The 16060-nt window shown below is 42.3% G+C and overlaps 1 protein-coding gene across 1 annotated transcript in view; it reads right to left on the bottom strand.

Moving 5' to 3' along the window:
* The window catches only part of mtnr1al (melatonin receptor type 1A like), a 43336-nt gene extending 27851 nt beyond the window's left edge, over nt 1-15485 (bottom strand). Inside the window, exon 1 of the mRNA XM_080900574.1 lies at nt 14969-15485. Coding sequence (XP_080756700.1) covers nt 14969-15230 — 262 coding nt within the window. The 5' untranslated portion in view covers nt 15231-15485. The remainder of the gene's footprint in view (nt 1-14968) is intronic.
* Nucleotides 15486-16060: the final 575 nt, after the last annotated feature.

The raw sequence follows: 16060 nt of genomic DNA, 5'->3' as shown, positions 1-16060 counted from the left end.
AGAAAATTAAACAGCATTGACTTTTATAGGGTTACTGAAGTTGGACTAGCTGGTATATAATGATGTGCTACGTGATCGCTAGCGACGCAGTTATGTTAGCATAACATAAACAAAGTGAAGCTGGAGGATGAATGCTAACTTTTTTTCACTCGATAAAAGTTAATGCAAGATAATCCATCCACAATACGAGGTTAGTCATTAATATTGACCATTTTGTTTCGCTTAATGCGCCTTATAATCCAGTGCGCCTTATTCAATTCAATTCAATTCAATTTTACTTATATAGCGCCAAATCACAACAAAAGTCACCTCAAGGCACTTCATAGATACAGAGAAAACCCCAACAATCATATGACCCCCTATGAGCAAGCACTTTGGCGACAGTGGGAAGGAAAAACTCCCTTTTAACAGGAAGAAACCTCTGGCAGAACCAGGCTCAGGGAGGGGCGGCCATCTGCTGCAACCGGTTGGGGCGAGGGAAGGAAGACAGGATAAAAGACATGCTGTGGAAGAGAGACAGAGGTTAATAACAGATATGATTCAATGCAGAGATGTCTATTAATACATAGTGAATGAGAAAGGTGACTGGAAAGGAAAAACTCAATGCATCATGGGAATCCCCCGGCAGCCTATGTCTATTGCTGCATAACTAAGGGAGGATTCAGGGTCACCTGGTCCAGCCCTAACTATATGCTTTAGCAAAAAGGAAAGTTTTAAGCCTAATCTTAAAAGTAGAGATAGTGTCTGTATTCCGAATCCAAACTGGAAGCTGGTTCCACAGAAGAGGGGCCTGAAAACTGAAGGCTCTCCCTCCCATTCTACTTTTAAATACTCTAGGAACAACAAGTAGTTTTGCAGAGCGAGAGCGAAGTGCTCTAATAGGGTGATATGGTACTATAAGGTCATTAAGATAAGATGGGGCCTGATTATTTAAGACCTTGTATGTGAGGAGCAGGATTTTGAATTCAATTCTGGATTTAACAGGAAGCCAATGAAGGGAAGCCAAAACAGGAGAAATCTGCTCTCTCTTTCTAGTCCCTGTCAGGACTCTTGCTGCAGCATTTTGGATTAGCTGAAGGCTTTTCAGTGAGTTTTTTGGACATCCTGATAATAATGAATTGCAGTAGTCCAGCCTGGAAGTAATAAATGCATAAACTAGTTTTTCAGCGTCACTCTGAGACAGGATATTTCTAACTTAAGAGATGTTGCGCAAATGGAAGAATGCAGTCTTACATATTTGTTTAATATGTGCGTTGAAGGACATATCCTGGTCAAAAATGACTCCAAGGTTCCTCACAGCGTTACTGGAGGCCAAGGTAATGCCATCCAGAGTAAGAATCTGGTTAGATACTAGGGGTGGGGGAAAAAATTGATACTGTGTAGTATCGTGATATTTTGTTTGCTAATAATGTATCGATACAGGGACAGCAGAAATCGATATTTTGTTACAAAAAAAGTTTTTGTGGACTGGAACATGCTCTGACTTCACAGCATGTTGATCCTTTTTCTGAGCAAGAATCCTGACATTCCTTCACTGTCCAAATGTGTTTAACTTTTTTTTTGTCAGCAATAAACATGACAGTTTACTTATTTTAATTTAAGACATGTTTTATTTTAATTATGTTTAAAACTTTTTTATTTAATGTAAAATTTTATTTTGTTTTAATTTACTTTCTAATTCTTCAGTTGCTGAAGGGGCTGCATAGTTTTCATAAATTTCATAGTTCAGAATAGCTATAATTGTACCAGATGGTTGCATTCAGTTAATTTGGTCTAGACTGTAATACAAACCGTTCAGTTTGTCAACAATAAAACTGACTGAAATGAGAGAAAGACTGAGTGTGAGACTTTGATATTAGATAAAATGAATATTGATAAAGTTTACCTTTATGTACAGAATCTGAATATCACAAAATATTTTTAAAAATTGCAATAATATCGTATCGTGCGTTAAGTATTGTGATAATATCGTATCGTGGGATGTATGGTGATTCCCACCTCTATTAGATACCATATTTCTAAGATTTTCAGGGCCAAGTACAATAACCTCAGCTTTATTTGAATTAAGAAGCAGAAGGTTAGCGGTTATCCAGGTCTTTATGTCTTTAAGACATTCCTGCAGTTTAACTAATTGGTGTGTTATCTAACTTCATAGATAGATAGAGCTGGATGTCATCTGCATAGCAGTGAAAATTTATGCTATGTCTTCTAATGATGCTGCCTAAGGGAAGCATGTATAGTGTAAACAGAATTGGTCCTAGCACTGAACCCTGTGGAACTCCATAATTAACCTCAGTGTGTGAAGAGGACTCTCCATTTACATGTACAAACTGGAGTCTAATAGATAGATATGATACAAACCACTGCAGCACAGTACCTGTAATACCTACAGCATGTTCTAATCGCTCTAATAGGATATTATGGTCAACAGTATCGAATGCTGCACTAAGGTCTAACAGGACAAGCACAGAGACGAGTCCACTGTCAGAGGCAATAAGAAGATCATTTGTAACCTTCACTAAAGCTGTTTCTGTGCTGTGATGAGCTCTGAAACCTGACTGAAACTCTTCAAATAAGCCATTCCTCTGCAGATGATCAGTTAGCTGTTTGACAACTACTCTTTCAAGGATTTTTGATATGAAAGGAAAGTTGGAGATTGGCCTATAATTAGCTAAGACTGCTGGTCTAGAGATGGCTTTTTGAGTAAAGGTTTAACTACAGCCAACTTGAAGGCCTGTGGTAGATAGCCAATTATTAGAGACAGGTTGATCATATTTAAGATCGAAGAATTAATTAATGGCAGGACTTCTTTGAGCAGTTTTGTAGGAATGGGGTCTAAAAGACACGTTGATGGTTTGGAGGAAGTAATTATTGAAGTTAACTCAGAAAAATCAATTGGAGAAAAAGAGTCTAACTTAACATCAATGGTACTAAGAGTAGCTGTAGATAATATTACATCTGTGGGATGATTACTGGTAATTTTTTCTCTATTGATAAAAATTTTATTTGTGAAGAAGTTCATGAAGTCATTACTAGTTAACGTTAAAGGGATGGTTGGCTCAAAAGAGCTCTGACTTTTTGTCAGCCTGGCTACAGTGCTGAAGAGAAACTTGGGGTTGTTCTTATTTTCTTCAATCAGTGACGAATAGTAAGATATTCTGGCTTTGCGGAGGACTTTCTTATAAAGCAACAAACTATTTCTCCAGCCTAAATGATGATTCTCTAAATTTGTGACACGCCATTTCCTCTCCAGCTTACGAGTCATCTGCTTTAGGGTACGTGTTTGAGAATTATACCATGGCAGCCTTATGGTCCAAAAAATACGATAATTCCTCATGTTGTGTTTAATGATCATTTTCTGTAGAACTGAAGACTTGTGTGTCTGATAAACTCAGCAGAGCATAAATCACATTATTAATCTGAACTTTATTAAAATGCTTTCCGCTGATCTGCACTACCTCTTCCTCACTGTGACAAACACAAAAAAGACAACATAGTTAAATACTTGAAATACTTTAGCCTCTAGTGTGCATGTATATCATCAGCATATATATATATATATATATATATATATATATATATATATATATATATATATATATATATATATATATATATACATTTATATAAAAAGCCATCTGCTCAGCTTTGCTTGTCATGATTCAGAGGATCCTCCCACCATCCCAACTCTGAAAACTCTTAAAACTGGCCAAACTCCATCTGTGAGCACACGCTGACCATTAACATATGTTTAAATATCTGAGTTTTACAGACTTCAGGATGAAGTGTTGTGCTGTTGTTTCAGAGCAGATTTTTTTTAAAGTAACTGTGGTCCTGTGCAGATAGTTCATGAAAAGATGGCATATAAATTACTCATTTATGAAATCATTTAAGTGACTCATAAAATGCTAAAATTGTCAAAATATTAAGAGGACGCAAATGAAATGTTGTTTGTTAGGTTTATATTGTTGGATTATCATTTATGCTTAGAAATATAGACTCATATATGGTTAGAGGTATAAAATCGATTGCATAATTATGGAGGTCTGATCCTTAGCAGTCTGCAAAGACTCTGTGTGCCTTCCAGAGTGTTCTAGCATGCACACACATCCTAGGGTCATGAGAGAGGTCATACCTTCTCTTTCTGATTTATACTATGGGAAGACACCTACTCTGTATCTGCTTAAGTATAAGAGCCCTTTGTTTAGGTGGACCGCTGGGCTCCTAGCACCAGCTTTGGGGAGTCACAGGGTCATATCTTGACACACACGCCCACACACACACACACGCATATCTACACATACACACAAACGGTACTTTGTTCACATGCCTATGTAAGACGTCAAATGTTAACGAGACTATGCATATTCATGTAATCACAATAAAGAGCAGTGCTACGGGGGAGCTAACTGAGAGTGACTGAGGTTCAAGCATCAGGAACAGCACTCGTCACAGTTCTCTCCCTCGTGCACGAGCAACACAAAGAGCTCTAGTGACTTGCGTCTTGCTTTTGACATTGTAGTAGAATTGTCTTGGCGTTCCAGCAATAGGTTTATGCTAGATGAACCTATCATTGTTTCTTACAAATTTAACAAATTTTTATTACACCAGCAAGTCTGGCTCCTGTGTCTCATGCACATCCAAGGTGATATGACACATGCATTTGAAATCCAGATCAGAAGCCAAAAACTAGCAACAAGAAAAAGCCCACCTCCACTCGGGTGATCGGAAATCAAGATGCAGGCAACGACTGGAAGCACAATAACTGGAGACACATCCAGTTCCTCCCAGCAGGACATGAAACACCTCACTAACCCACATAGAAAACAGGTCTTCCTTGGATCCGGCATCAAGCTGGCACTTCTGACTGACCAATGTCATGGCAGGGTGTATGTCAACCAGATGTGGGCCAGGTCTGGCAATGATGGCAATATTTATGTTCCTATTTTCCTATTTTAGTTAGGAGACCCAAATGCCATGTTGTAATACTATACTGCTATAGTAGCTAACGTTTCAAATGCAGGTTTGACGGGTTTGCCGCAGAGTGGCTGTAGCTCAGGAGGTAGAGCAGTTTACCTACTGATCAGAAGGTTAGTGGTTTGATCCCTGCCTCCTCCAGTTTGTATGTCAAGAGTGTGAATGTGAATGAATGCAGTTAGGAAGCATGTAGTTTAGAGAAAGTGTGTGACTGCGGCATGTTGTATAGAGCTCTTTGAGTAATCTGACAGAGTGAAAAAGCGCTATAAAAGAATCAGTCCATTGACTGTCTGACCAGAGTTTTGTCATGTTACTTTTGCACTATTACGTTTGGGCACATGTTGTTATTACATGGCTTGATTAAAGTACACATTAGGCTGACATGTGGGGCCAGAGCTGAAACTGTTCTGGGCCAGCACAGGGCCAGCAGTTTGTCTGCAACTGGCCCGTCGCTGCACGCAACTTACACATGGCCCACATACCGCAAAGAATGACGACCCTTTGGTGGCCCAGACCAGGTTTGCCAGAGGTGATCCGCAGATGGGCCAGCACAGGACCACCAGTATGTCTGCAACTGTCTTTGTGCTGGCCCATATGTGGGCCACCTCTTGCAAACCAGATCTGGGCCACCAAAGGGATGTCATTCTTTGTGAGCCATTTGTAAGCACATTGTGTGGGCCAGATCCGGGCCATACCAATTTTGCTATCTGGGAAGGAGGTGTCCAGCAAGTCAACCGGCTCTGACAGAGCTCTTCACCTGGCCTTTGAGGATGAGCCAGGACACCTTTTAGAGGATTCTTTTCTGGCCCTTGTATCCTCACAGCTGTATGACCACAGCTCATGGTCACATTAGAGGTCTGAAGGAAGCAGAAAACCTGGCATAGCCCTGACTCCATTCCAAATTTACTCTACTTAAGCGCTGCTAGCTTGAGCATAAAAAATAATATTTTATTTGCTGTGCAGTAAAGATCCTTGAACTGTGTTTCAGTGGAGAAAAGTAAAACTCCACAGGGCACAATTCAATTCATTCATGCACACTCCACCCTGGGTGAAGCTGGGCGATTTGAACCCCCACACTGTGCATGGTCATGGTATTTGTGCGCATGTCTATTAAATACCGGACTCATAAAGGTTTTGCAGATCCCAGAGAGTAGGAGGCTTATTGAGATGAAACTTAGCATCATGGAAGTCATGTGACCACAGGCTAAAGTTAGCCTAATCTCCCTGAACAAACATATCCTGAAGATTTTTATCCACAGAGCATTTTTTAGCAATAATGCAAAATCCAATTGAGTTGTTTTTGCTAATGAATCCAGGGTGAGGCTAACCTCCAGGCTAGCCTATAAAAAAAGCACGTCAGAGAGTTTCTTCTGAAACCTGTGAGTGAACTTGCAGATATGTCCACATGTTTTTCCTGCAGTAAGAGCATTTTGTACTGGAGCTGTTACTCGTGAATATTTGAGATGAGCATTTGCGTCTGCAGTGCTAATGAAGGGTAGATGTATGAGATTCATGAATGAAGCAGCTTTGTGTGGTTTGCTCCGGCCCAATGGGACTGTTCTCAGAAAAGTTTGAGCTCTGCTGATGTTCTGAACCTGAGATCAAACAGGACAGTCTGACTCAATCAAATTGATTGCTGGACACAGCGCACAGTTTCAGAGCCAGAAAATGAGCTGAACAGGTAGAGTTTGGGCAGTCAGCCAGTAACCCTTGACGCTGATACACTGCGCTTCCACCCATGTTTGAACAGTCCCTCTGAGACCTGAGCAGAGCAGCCCAACTCGGAAATTACTTTACATATAAAATCTCTGCTTCTTTTTCAGCACGAGCAGCTGAAAGAAGAGTTTGCAGGTTAGGAATGAAGGTAGTCTGTCGGGCTTGTGTAGATGTGGTGATGAAGTGTAACACCAGTGATCAGGGTAGATGGAGAGGGAGAGCAGAAAAATGGAGAAAAGAGGAGAATCATTTACCCTCAGGAGAGGAGAGAAGGATGCAGTCGAGAGGAGAAAATCTGAGAGATAAGAGACCTGATGGGACAGGAGGAGGAAAGAAAAGAGCAATGAAGAGGAGAATCATTGAAAAGGAAGGATAAAAGGACACTGTGGAGAGAGGGAGAAAGACGAAAAGTTGGAGAGGATGAATCAAGTGGAAAGGACAAGAAAGGCAGGAGAGAGGAGAAAAATGGACATGCAGGAGAAGAACCGTGAAGAAAATTAAGGAGATGAGGCTACTGAAGAGAAGGGAGGAAGGGGAGGAAGAGGAGGGATAAGAGAGGACAGGATGAGTGATCAGATATCTGAGGAGGCAGCGAGAAGAATAAATGACAGAGGTGAATAATTCATCCAGATTTCCAACTTTTATCATTACAACCCCGGCTCAGGGATCAACAGAATGTGTTGGTTTAATAACTTTTCACCACAGCAAGGTGATGTTCTGGAGATCAAGTGTTATGGACTAACTGGAAGGTGACAAAGAATGATCTTGGATAATCATCCCAGTCTTTATTTACCCACTAATTCAAACAAGGGCGGCATGGTGGTTAGCACTGTTGCCTCACAGCAAGAAGGTACTGAGTTTGATTCCACCATTAGGCCGGGGTCTTTCTGTGTGGAGTTTGCATGTTCTTCCCGTGCGTGGGTTCTCTCCGGGTTCTCGGGCTTCCTCCCACAGTGCAAAGACATGCAGTTAGTGGGGGTAGGTTAACTGCAAACTCTAAATTGTCCATAGGTGGGAATGTTTGCCAGTTGTCAGAACATGCAAAAGTAACATGACAAAACTCTGTTCAGACAGTGAATGGATTGACTCTTATATAACACTTTCCTAGGTACCTAGATTACTCAAAGTACTCTATACAACATTCAGACACTTTCTCCTAACTGTGTGCTTCCCACACATTCACACTCTTGACATGCAGACTGGAGGAACCAGGGATCGAACCGCTAACCTTCCAATTAGCACGTGACCTGCTCTACCTCCTGAGCTACAGCCACCCAGTGGTAAACTGTAAACCATCGCTAGGTTTTGGATAAAGTATACATTCACAAACCTGTCAAACCTGCATTTGAAACGCTGGCTACTATAGCAGTATAGTATTGCAACATGGCATTTGGGTCTCCTAACTAAAGTAGGAAAATAGGAACATAAATAGTGCCATCATGGCCAGACCTGGCCCACATCTGGTTGACATACACCCTGCCATGACACCGGTCAGTCAGAAGTGCCAGCTTGATGCCAGATCCAGGGAAGACCTGTTTTCTATGAACCTCGGCCACATGACCCAAACCACAATCGAGCCAGATATGGCATGCCATCACATAGACAGTGTCATCTATGCCAGGCCTACCTGGGCCATATCAGGATGACATACGTCTTATCATGCCAGAAGTCAGCCAGCAGTGCTGGCTTGATACCAGATCCGGGCCAGACCTCCTTGCTATGTGGGAATGGGCAGTGAGGTCAGTTAGGGGCAGCTTCACAAAGTCTTACAATGCTTCTAAATAAGAATACTTTTCAAAAGGTGTTCGAATTCACTGAGAAGGCTCGTCTAGCACAGTGTGAAAAGTCTAAGGCTACATCCACATTAATGCGTTTTCGTTTGAAAACGCATTGTTTTCTCTCCATTTTGGCCTCCTGTCCACACTGAGACGACGCTTTCCCCAAGGAAAAACGCATGGTTTTGAAAATGCTCTTGAAAACGCATACATTTCAAAACAAAGCTGTCCCGTCGCAGTGTGGACACTCGAAAACGCAGACTTTCTAAAACGATGATGCATTTCAGTCATGTGAAGCGGTCATGTGACCAATTAACCCTCTCAAGGCAGGCGTTGCCGATTTGCAACAGTTAAAAATTAACAACCTGATTACCCCACATACATATTTTATGAGGTTTTTTTACTCAGAAGTACCACTGCAGGACTTGGTTGTGCATTAGCAACAAAAAGTTTAATTTGAGCCTGAGAGGGTTAAACAAAGATAGCGGAGGGTATTATACAGCAGTTGTTTTGTTTGCTTTCAATTATGACAGCCCTGTTAAAGATTAATATCAGTTTGTACATGTTCCTTTTCTTCAAATCATTTAATTCTCACGCGCTTTGGCAACTTTGTACTTTTGTGTTACTTGCAGCAACAACTCCACCTCATTGTTTTTCCATTTAAAAAACTTGGTGCTTTTCCCCAACCTTTTGCTGCGACGTTTCAACGAGCCGTAAAGTAAATAAATGGCAGACAGAAATGAGGCAGGCCAAATCTTCTTGTTCTTCTTGCATGCGCAGTACTGGAACGTAAGCATTTTCAGCCGTTTCAATGTGGACGGACAACTCTGAAAACGACTGAAAACGCTAGTGTGGACGCGGAGCATTTTCAGACGAAAACGCTGTTTTCAAATCTATCTATAGTGTGGACATAGTCTAAGACCAGGCAACAAAGAAAGTTTGACTTGCTGAGCATCAGAAACACAAGCAAAATACAGAGAGTGTTCTCAGCGGCCAGAAGAAAGATGGATGCCACACAGAGAAGTGTGGACAAGTGGGTGAAAAATATGTCTGACAGACAACTCACCCAAGCAGAGACAAATCCCGCTAGTGGACTGATCACAGCCACAGAAACATTAATTCGAAACAACATTGCAGACGTGGAAGCAGAGCAACTACGGACAAAGGTTTTGGCCTGTCTCAGCAATGCAAAGCCCCCAGTATCAATACAGTCATCCCACATAAACTCACTCACAAGCTGGCAACACTCAGCCTACACCCCACCTTTTGTGACTGGCTACAGGACTTTTTGACTGGCAGGCCCCAGTCCGTCAAGATCGGCAACAGGACTTCAGCCAGCATTATTACAAACACTGGCGTTCCACAGGGTTGGTCCTCAGTCCCATGTTCTACATCCTGTACACCCACAACTGTGTCGCCTCCAATAGGGATAACACCGTACTGAAGTTCGCGGACAACACAGCAGGGATTGGTTGCATCACTGGAGGGGACGAAGTGGCTTATAGGAGAGAGGTGGCCGGTCTGGTGTCATGGTGTGAGGACAACAACCTCACCCTCAACACTGATAAAAGAAAAGAGATGATAGTGGACACAAGACCTCACCAGCCGCTGTTTATCCGGGGCTTTGAGGTGGAGAGGGTGAGCAGCTTTACATGCCTGGGCGTCTACATCACTGAGGACCTCACCTGGACACTGAACACCACACAGCTGGTCAAGAAGGCTCAGCAGCGGCTGTATTTCTTGAGGAAGCTGAGGAAATTTGGTATGTTGGCCAAGATCCTCAGCAGGTTCTACAGCTTCATTGTGGAGAGCACACTGACCAGCTGCATCAGTGCATGGTATGGCAGCACTACTGCTATGGACTGCAAACGCCTGCAGAGAGTGATAACAACCGCGGAGAAGGTCACCCCGCTGCCCTCTCTGCAGAGCATATACCATCGCAGAGTCCAGAGGAGAGCTGACTCTCACCCCAACCGGTCGCAGCAGATAGCCACCGCTCCCTGAGCCTGGTTTTGCCAGAGGTTTCTTCCTGTTAAAAGGGAGTTTTTCCTTCCCACTGTCGCCAAAGTGCTTGCTCATAGGGGGTCATATGATTGTTGGGTTTTTCTCTGTATCTATGAAGCGCCTTGAGGCGACTTTTGTTGTGATTTGGCGCTATATAAATAAAATTGAATTGAACTCCATCCTCAAAGACCCCACACACCCCGAACACGGACTGTTCACACTTCTAAACCTTTGTCCTGAGGGCAGAAGTGTCCAGAACATCCCGACTGAACAACTCCTTCTTCGCCACTGCTATCAGACTCTTGAACAACTGACCTATTTTAACAGTAAAAATAACCTTTGCACATCACATCATCTTACATATCAAACCAGCATATTAAGCTCATAGCTCTTTTGCATATAAATCTATTTATCTGTTTCAATTTTTGTTGTATGTATTTATTCATACTGTTTATATTTTATTTGTTCTAGTTCTATTTGTACATATTAACAGGCATCTGTGTGTGGACAGCAGAGAAAGAATTTCATTGCATAGAGAAATGCTTTTCTTTGTACACATGACAATAAACGTTTTGAATTTTGAATCTATTAATGTGCAAATGTACTGTTTATAAGGTTGGGGAAACCTGCAGAACTCACTTGGATGAGTGACTAAACGTTTCTCCCACTAAAAACGTCCAGATGAACAGAATCAACCTTTTGGGACTTCCTTACCTTGATGATTGAGCATGCATCAAAAGATCAGACAGAATATTTACAGACTACAGGTCACTTAAAATGAACATTTGGCACAAGCAGCTCACAGAGATAATTCCAGGTGGAGGAAACACCCAGTTTCAGTTTGAGTGCAAGCTTTAGGGATAGACAGAAGGAATAACTCTTGAGGTTAATGAAGCCAACTTTTGGGTTGGCACTTTTTGGATGTTGGTGTATGTGAAATGGGAGGGTCTTTAAATGAAAATTACTAACATTGACTTTTGAGAGAGAGAATAAAGCATTTTTTTTTTATCATGCTGGTTGTTAAAAAAGCCTAAATTGGCCCAAGAATGGAGCAGCTACTGCTTTCTGTATTGCCTTTTACCTGTAAGTAAAAAAGAGGCCACACCCCTAATAATGCAAAAGGGGAATTTTAAAAACATCCTTCCTCATACAGGTGTTATGAAAGGGGAAATTATCTATAGAAACTAAAACAGTTTGTGTATCAGGCTGTAAATACGTTTATTTTTACATGGGAGTCTATCCGTTTTTTAAGTGATGACGTATGAATCCTGCTTCCGAGTCCAGACTACTCTACGTTTATTAAGGCTGTTGTGTTTTTAACATGTTTTAATGATTTGTATCTTGAAGTCAGTAATCACTGTTTACCTTTCTCGGGTTTTATTACCACTATTCATTTTAAAGCTCAGTTTTTAAACCCTTACGATGTAACTACATCCCAGCCCATGCAGAAGTATATTAATGGCTAACCTCGTATTGTGGATGAATTATCTCAGTTGTTTCTCCTGACTGAAGTTTGGTCTCTTTACAGCATCCTGCCATGTGAATGCATTTGTCCCTAACCATTGGGAACACTCACGTTAACTTTTATCGAGTGGAAAAAAGTTAGCGTTCATCCTCCAGCTTCGGTCTGTTTATATTATGCTAACATAGCTGTGTAGCTAGCCACCGCATAGCACATCATTATATACCAGCTAGTGCAGCTTCAGTAACCCTACTAACGTCACTGCTGTTTAGTTTTCTGTCTTCATTTATGTCTGAAGTGATAACAGAGCTGTACGTTTTAATCTTACAGAAATCCCTCAGTCAGAACATGGTATATCATCTTTAGATGGAAACTAGTGAGCTAACGTCCTGCTAAATTCTAACTCCGTTAAATTTCAGAAATTCTGTTTTCATGGATGCTTGGATGTTAAACTTTACTGTTACACCTGGTAGAGCAGCCACACCGATCATTTAAACAGTCAAGAATTTATACAGTGATCTCACTCTCAGTGATACTGCAGTGTTCGTTTGATTTAGGGACCTGAAGCAAAGTTTGGACCCAGAAACAGCTAATGACGTCAGACTTAAACACCAGATGGGACTGACTCTCTGCTGCTGCCTCTGCTGGACACTAGAGGAACTGTAGCTCTTTGTTTTCATATTTGCTGCATAGCAGATACACTTGTTCTGTTTGGAGGGTTAATGATGTTCATTAACAGGTGTGCTCACATCTGTAGACAACGCTCTCTTTTTCTGCATTTTGTCGCATTATTTTATCATAACTCTCTAAAAGAAGAAGATCAGTGCAGAGGTCTTATTTGAAGTACAGAAAAACAAGATGAGGGTACAAAATGATCTTGTAATCAATTAGCTATACAGTGTAAAGTGGATATTATAGATCTACCAGCTTCTATAAGGTATAATTTCTCAAATGTGCAATTATACCAACCTTCGTGTGAATTTTAAAAAGACTGGAAAAAGAAAGTCTTTCTGTTATCTGGAGTTTCTCAGCAGGATGTAAACCCACTACAGTGTCAGTGCTCACACTTTAAGCACTCTGATCCTTCAACAAAGAGAAAAATACCTCAGATGCAGCAGGTTACTTCAACCATCTCAAACTAAACTCTTCATCTGTTCCAGTCTTCCTGTGTGATCGAGTAGTAATGATACGGTGTCCATGATAATACTAACAAAAAGGTAGTAATGCTCTCTCAGATCAGCTGACAGTTTGAACAGCACCATGAAAACTGCTAAACGAAATCACGAAATCGGCCGACTTGAGAGACGATGCAGATCGAAGGTTCAAAGACAGGTTTTGATTAGTTTAGATTACATTTTAAAGATTGAGGACGTCCACGTGGAGCCTCATCCATAGAAATGCTGCTGTGATAAATGCCTTTTAGTACCAGACATTAAGAAATGATGGTGGAAATGATGAAGCGAGCTGTTTCATGCCACATTTCAGACAAAAACAATGCACATTTTTTAACTGGAGTGATGACTGCTTCTGGTTTTTTGCACCAAGGGAGAAAAATGTGACACTGGAGATTTAACTGAGCTCAGGCCTGAAAGAACAGTCCATCAACACGACATCAGAGCCGTACAAACGCAGCAGGACATGTGGCCACAAGCAAAAAGTTCAGTGTTAGACTGTTACTGCAAAAGTAATCTAATTACTTTCTGCAATGACTAAGTAAAGTATGCATTACTTTCTTCATAATTTATTTTTCTGGAGGTTAAACAGCGGCGCGGCGCAGTTTGTGTAAAATGTGTTGATCTCCAGCACCCTGACCTGTGCTGCGTATTGCTGTGAGGAGAGACTACGAGCAGGTGCAGCAAGTCTGAAACCCTGATGAATTGATTTTCCTGCCTGGACTAATTCTCCTGAGGTCTTGCTGGACGTCATGCATCACCAGAATGTGAAAACTGCCAAATAACTCATGGGGAAATATGTGAGTATTGAAAAGCGCAGTGAAGGAGTGTGAGTGCTTTATCAGAACCTGTGATGATGATGTGTTTGATGAGCAGGAGGTGCTCAGGTGCTTCTGAAGTGTGTGTCGCTGTCAGAGTTTTACTCATCGATCACAGTGAGTCAGCTGTCAGGCTGCCAGCGCTTCGTTTTTCTCACACCTCAAACGTGTCGGGGAGTCTCGGAGAGTTTGATCCTCTGCACGAGCCAACAGCTCATCAGTGCCTGAGAGCCAAACTTCAGACTCTTCAAGACTTTCACAACAAAAGAGCTATTAAAGGAACTCATCAACCTGTCAGGCTGATGTTAGAGTGGCTTCTGTGAGGACTCTGGGGTACCACATACTCTTTTTATTTCTCTAAATATTCTTGCAGGTCTATTACAATAACCAAGTAACTGCACGATTATGACTGTTTTATGGTTTTTATAAGATTTCTCAGTTAGGATATCATCAAAATATCACGCAAACATACTGAAATACACAAACATGAAAGCATGTCTGAGCCATCGCCCTCAGAAAAATGGACCAATGGATCAATCCACTCATTTTTAACTCCCAAATGATTAAATTCCTATGTGCTCACAGACAAACACAGGAGCAAAGAGAAGTGCTTTCATCTCATCATTGGATCCATCAGCCAATTAAACTTTATTAGCTTTTCATGCAGGTTATAGGCGCTTCACAGGTGACTGAAATATCTAATAAAACAGAACAAAGGACACAAAAAGATGATTTTAAATCAAAAGAAATACATGCAAAATGCAAAGCTAGAGTTTATTTATCTTGGAAAACTTGGAAAATGCCTGCAGCACAAAAATATAAAACAACCAACTTGCAAAGAAAAGTAGTATTATTCAAGCAGAAAAGAGTTCAATAAATGAAATCAATAAAATTGAACAGAAATAAAACGATTCATGCTGGGGACTCTTAGAGAGACATTCACTGATGTAACCGAACATCTGGTCACATCTGTTCTGGAATCACAAAGTTCCAAAAACTCAAAGAAATCCTGCTGACGAGCATCTACCGGGAGGTCAAGTGTACCTGCTTTCCTGAGCTTCCTGTTCCTGAACACGGAGACGATGACCAGCAGGTTCCCGATAACATCCACCACGATGGTCGCGATGAGGACGCCGGCCAGCAGGGTGGCCACCCAGGGCACGGCGTGGTGCTGCGGGGCCTCTCCTCCCGCGGCCGGCGTGGAGTTGCGGGGCCCCAGGGTGCCCGTCGCCGCGGTGGGCTCCCGGTCCTTCAGGGGCATCAGCTGCGGGAGGTGCCGGGGGTCGACGAGTCGCATCGGGTCCATTCAGCGTCACGCGAGGGGGTCAGAGCTGCGCGCGACGCCGCCTTCGGGCGTGCGGTTGTCCGGGTGAAGCATGCCGACGCGTCTGCGCAGGACTTTTCCCGCCTCACGGTTCAGTTACAGTCACAGCTCCGCGCCGCTGTTGTCACACTCACGTGCGCACAGACGCCTCTGTCCGCGCGCAGCAATTCCGCGCGCTTATAGCGCCCAGCCTGCCCGCAGCCGCTCTACGTCTCCGTCTGAGGAGAGGAAGACAACTCTAGCACTGTCTCCTCTGCTCCTCCCTCCTCCCTTTCCTCCTCCCTCCCCTCTCTCTTCTTCTTTTACTATTTCACATCTCTTCTTCCCCTCTTTCCTCCCTCTTCCCCTGCCTCCTCTCCTTCCTCTCCTGCTGCATCTCCATCTTCTCCTCTGTTGTGCTGTTTGAACCATTCTAATGGTTAATGTTCTAAATGATAACAAATGCCCATTCTATTATTTTCTATTGTACTGTATTGTGAGAAAGAGGAAATAAATCAGGAAGGTAGAAGAAGTGTGGTTAATGCTCTTGAAGTGGAATATTTGAACCCTGACCCCGTGATCTCTCTCCTTGCTAAACCCAGATGCTTCCAAAATCTCAAAGTTTGTGGCAGGAAGCCCCGAGGGCAAATTTCTCCCATTGGCACAAGAAAACATAAATCCCTTAACCCCCCCCTCTCTCTCTCTCACACACACACATACACACACACACACACACACACACACACACACACACACACACACACACACACACACACACACACACACACACTCACCACCACCACCACAGATCCACGAAAAGGACTCATGTAAGG

This window comes from Rhamphochromis sp. 'chilingali', assembly GCF_963969265.1.
Source record: "Rhamphochromis sp. 'chilingali' genome assembly, chromosome: 13".
In the NCBI taxonomy this organism is placed as follows: Eukaryota; Metazoa; Chordata; class Actinopteri; order Cichliformes; family Cichlidae; genus Rhamphochromis; species Rhamphochromis sp. 'chilingali'.
This window is presented reverse-complemented; position numbering and strand designations above follow the sequence as displayed.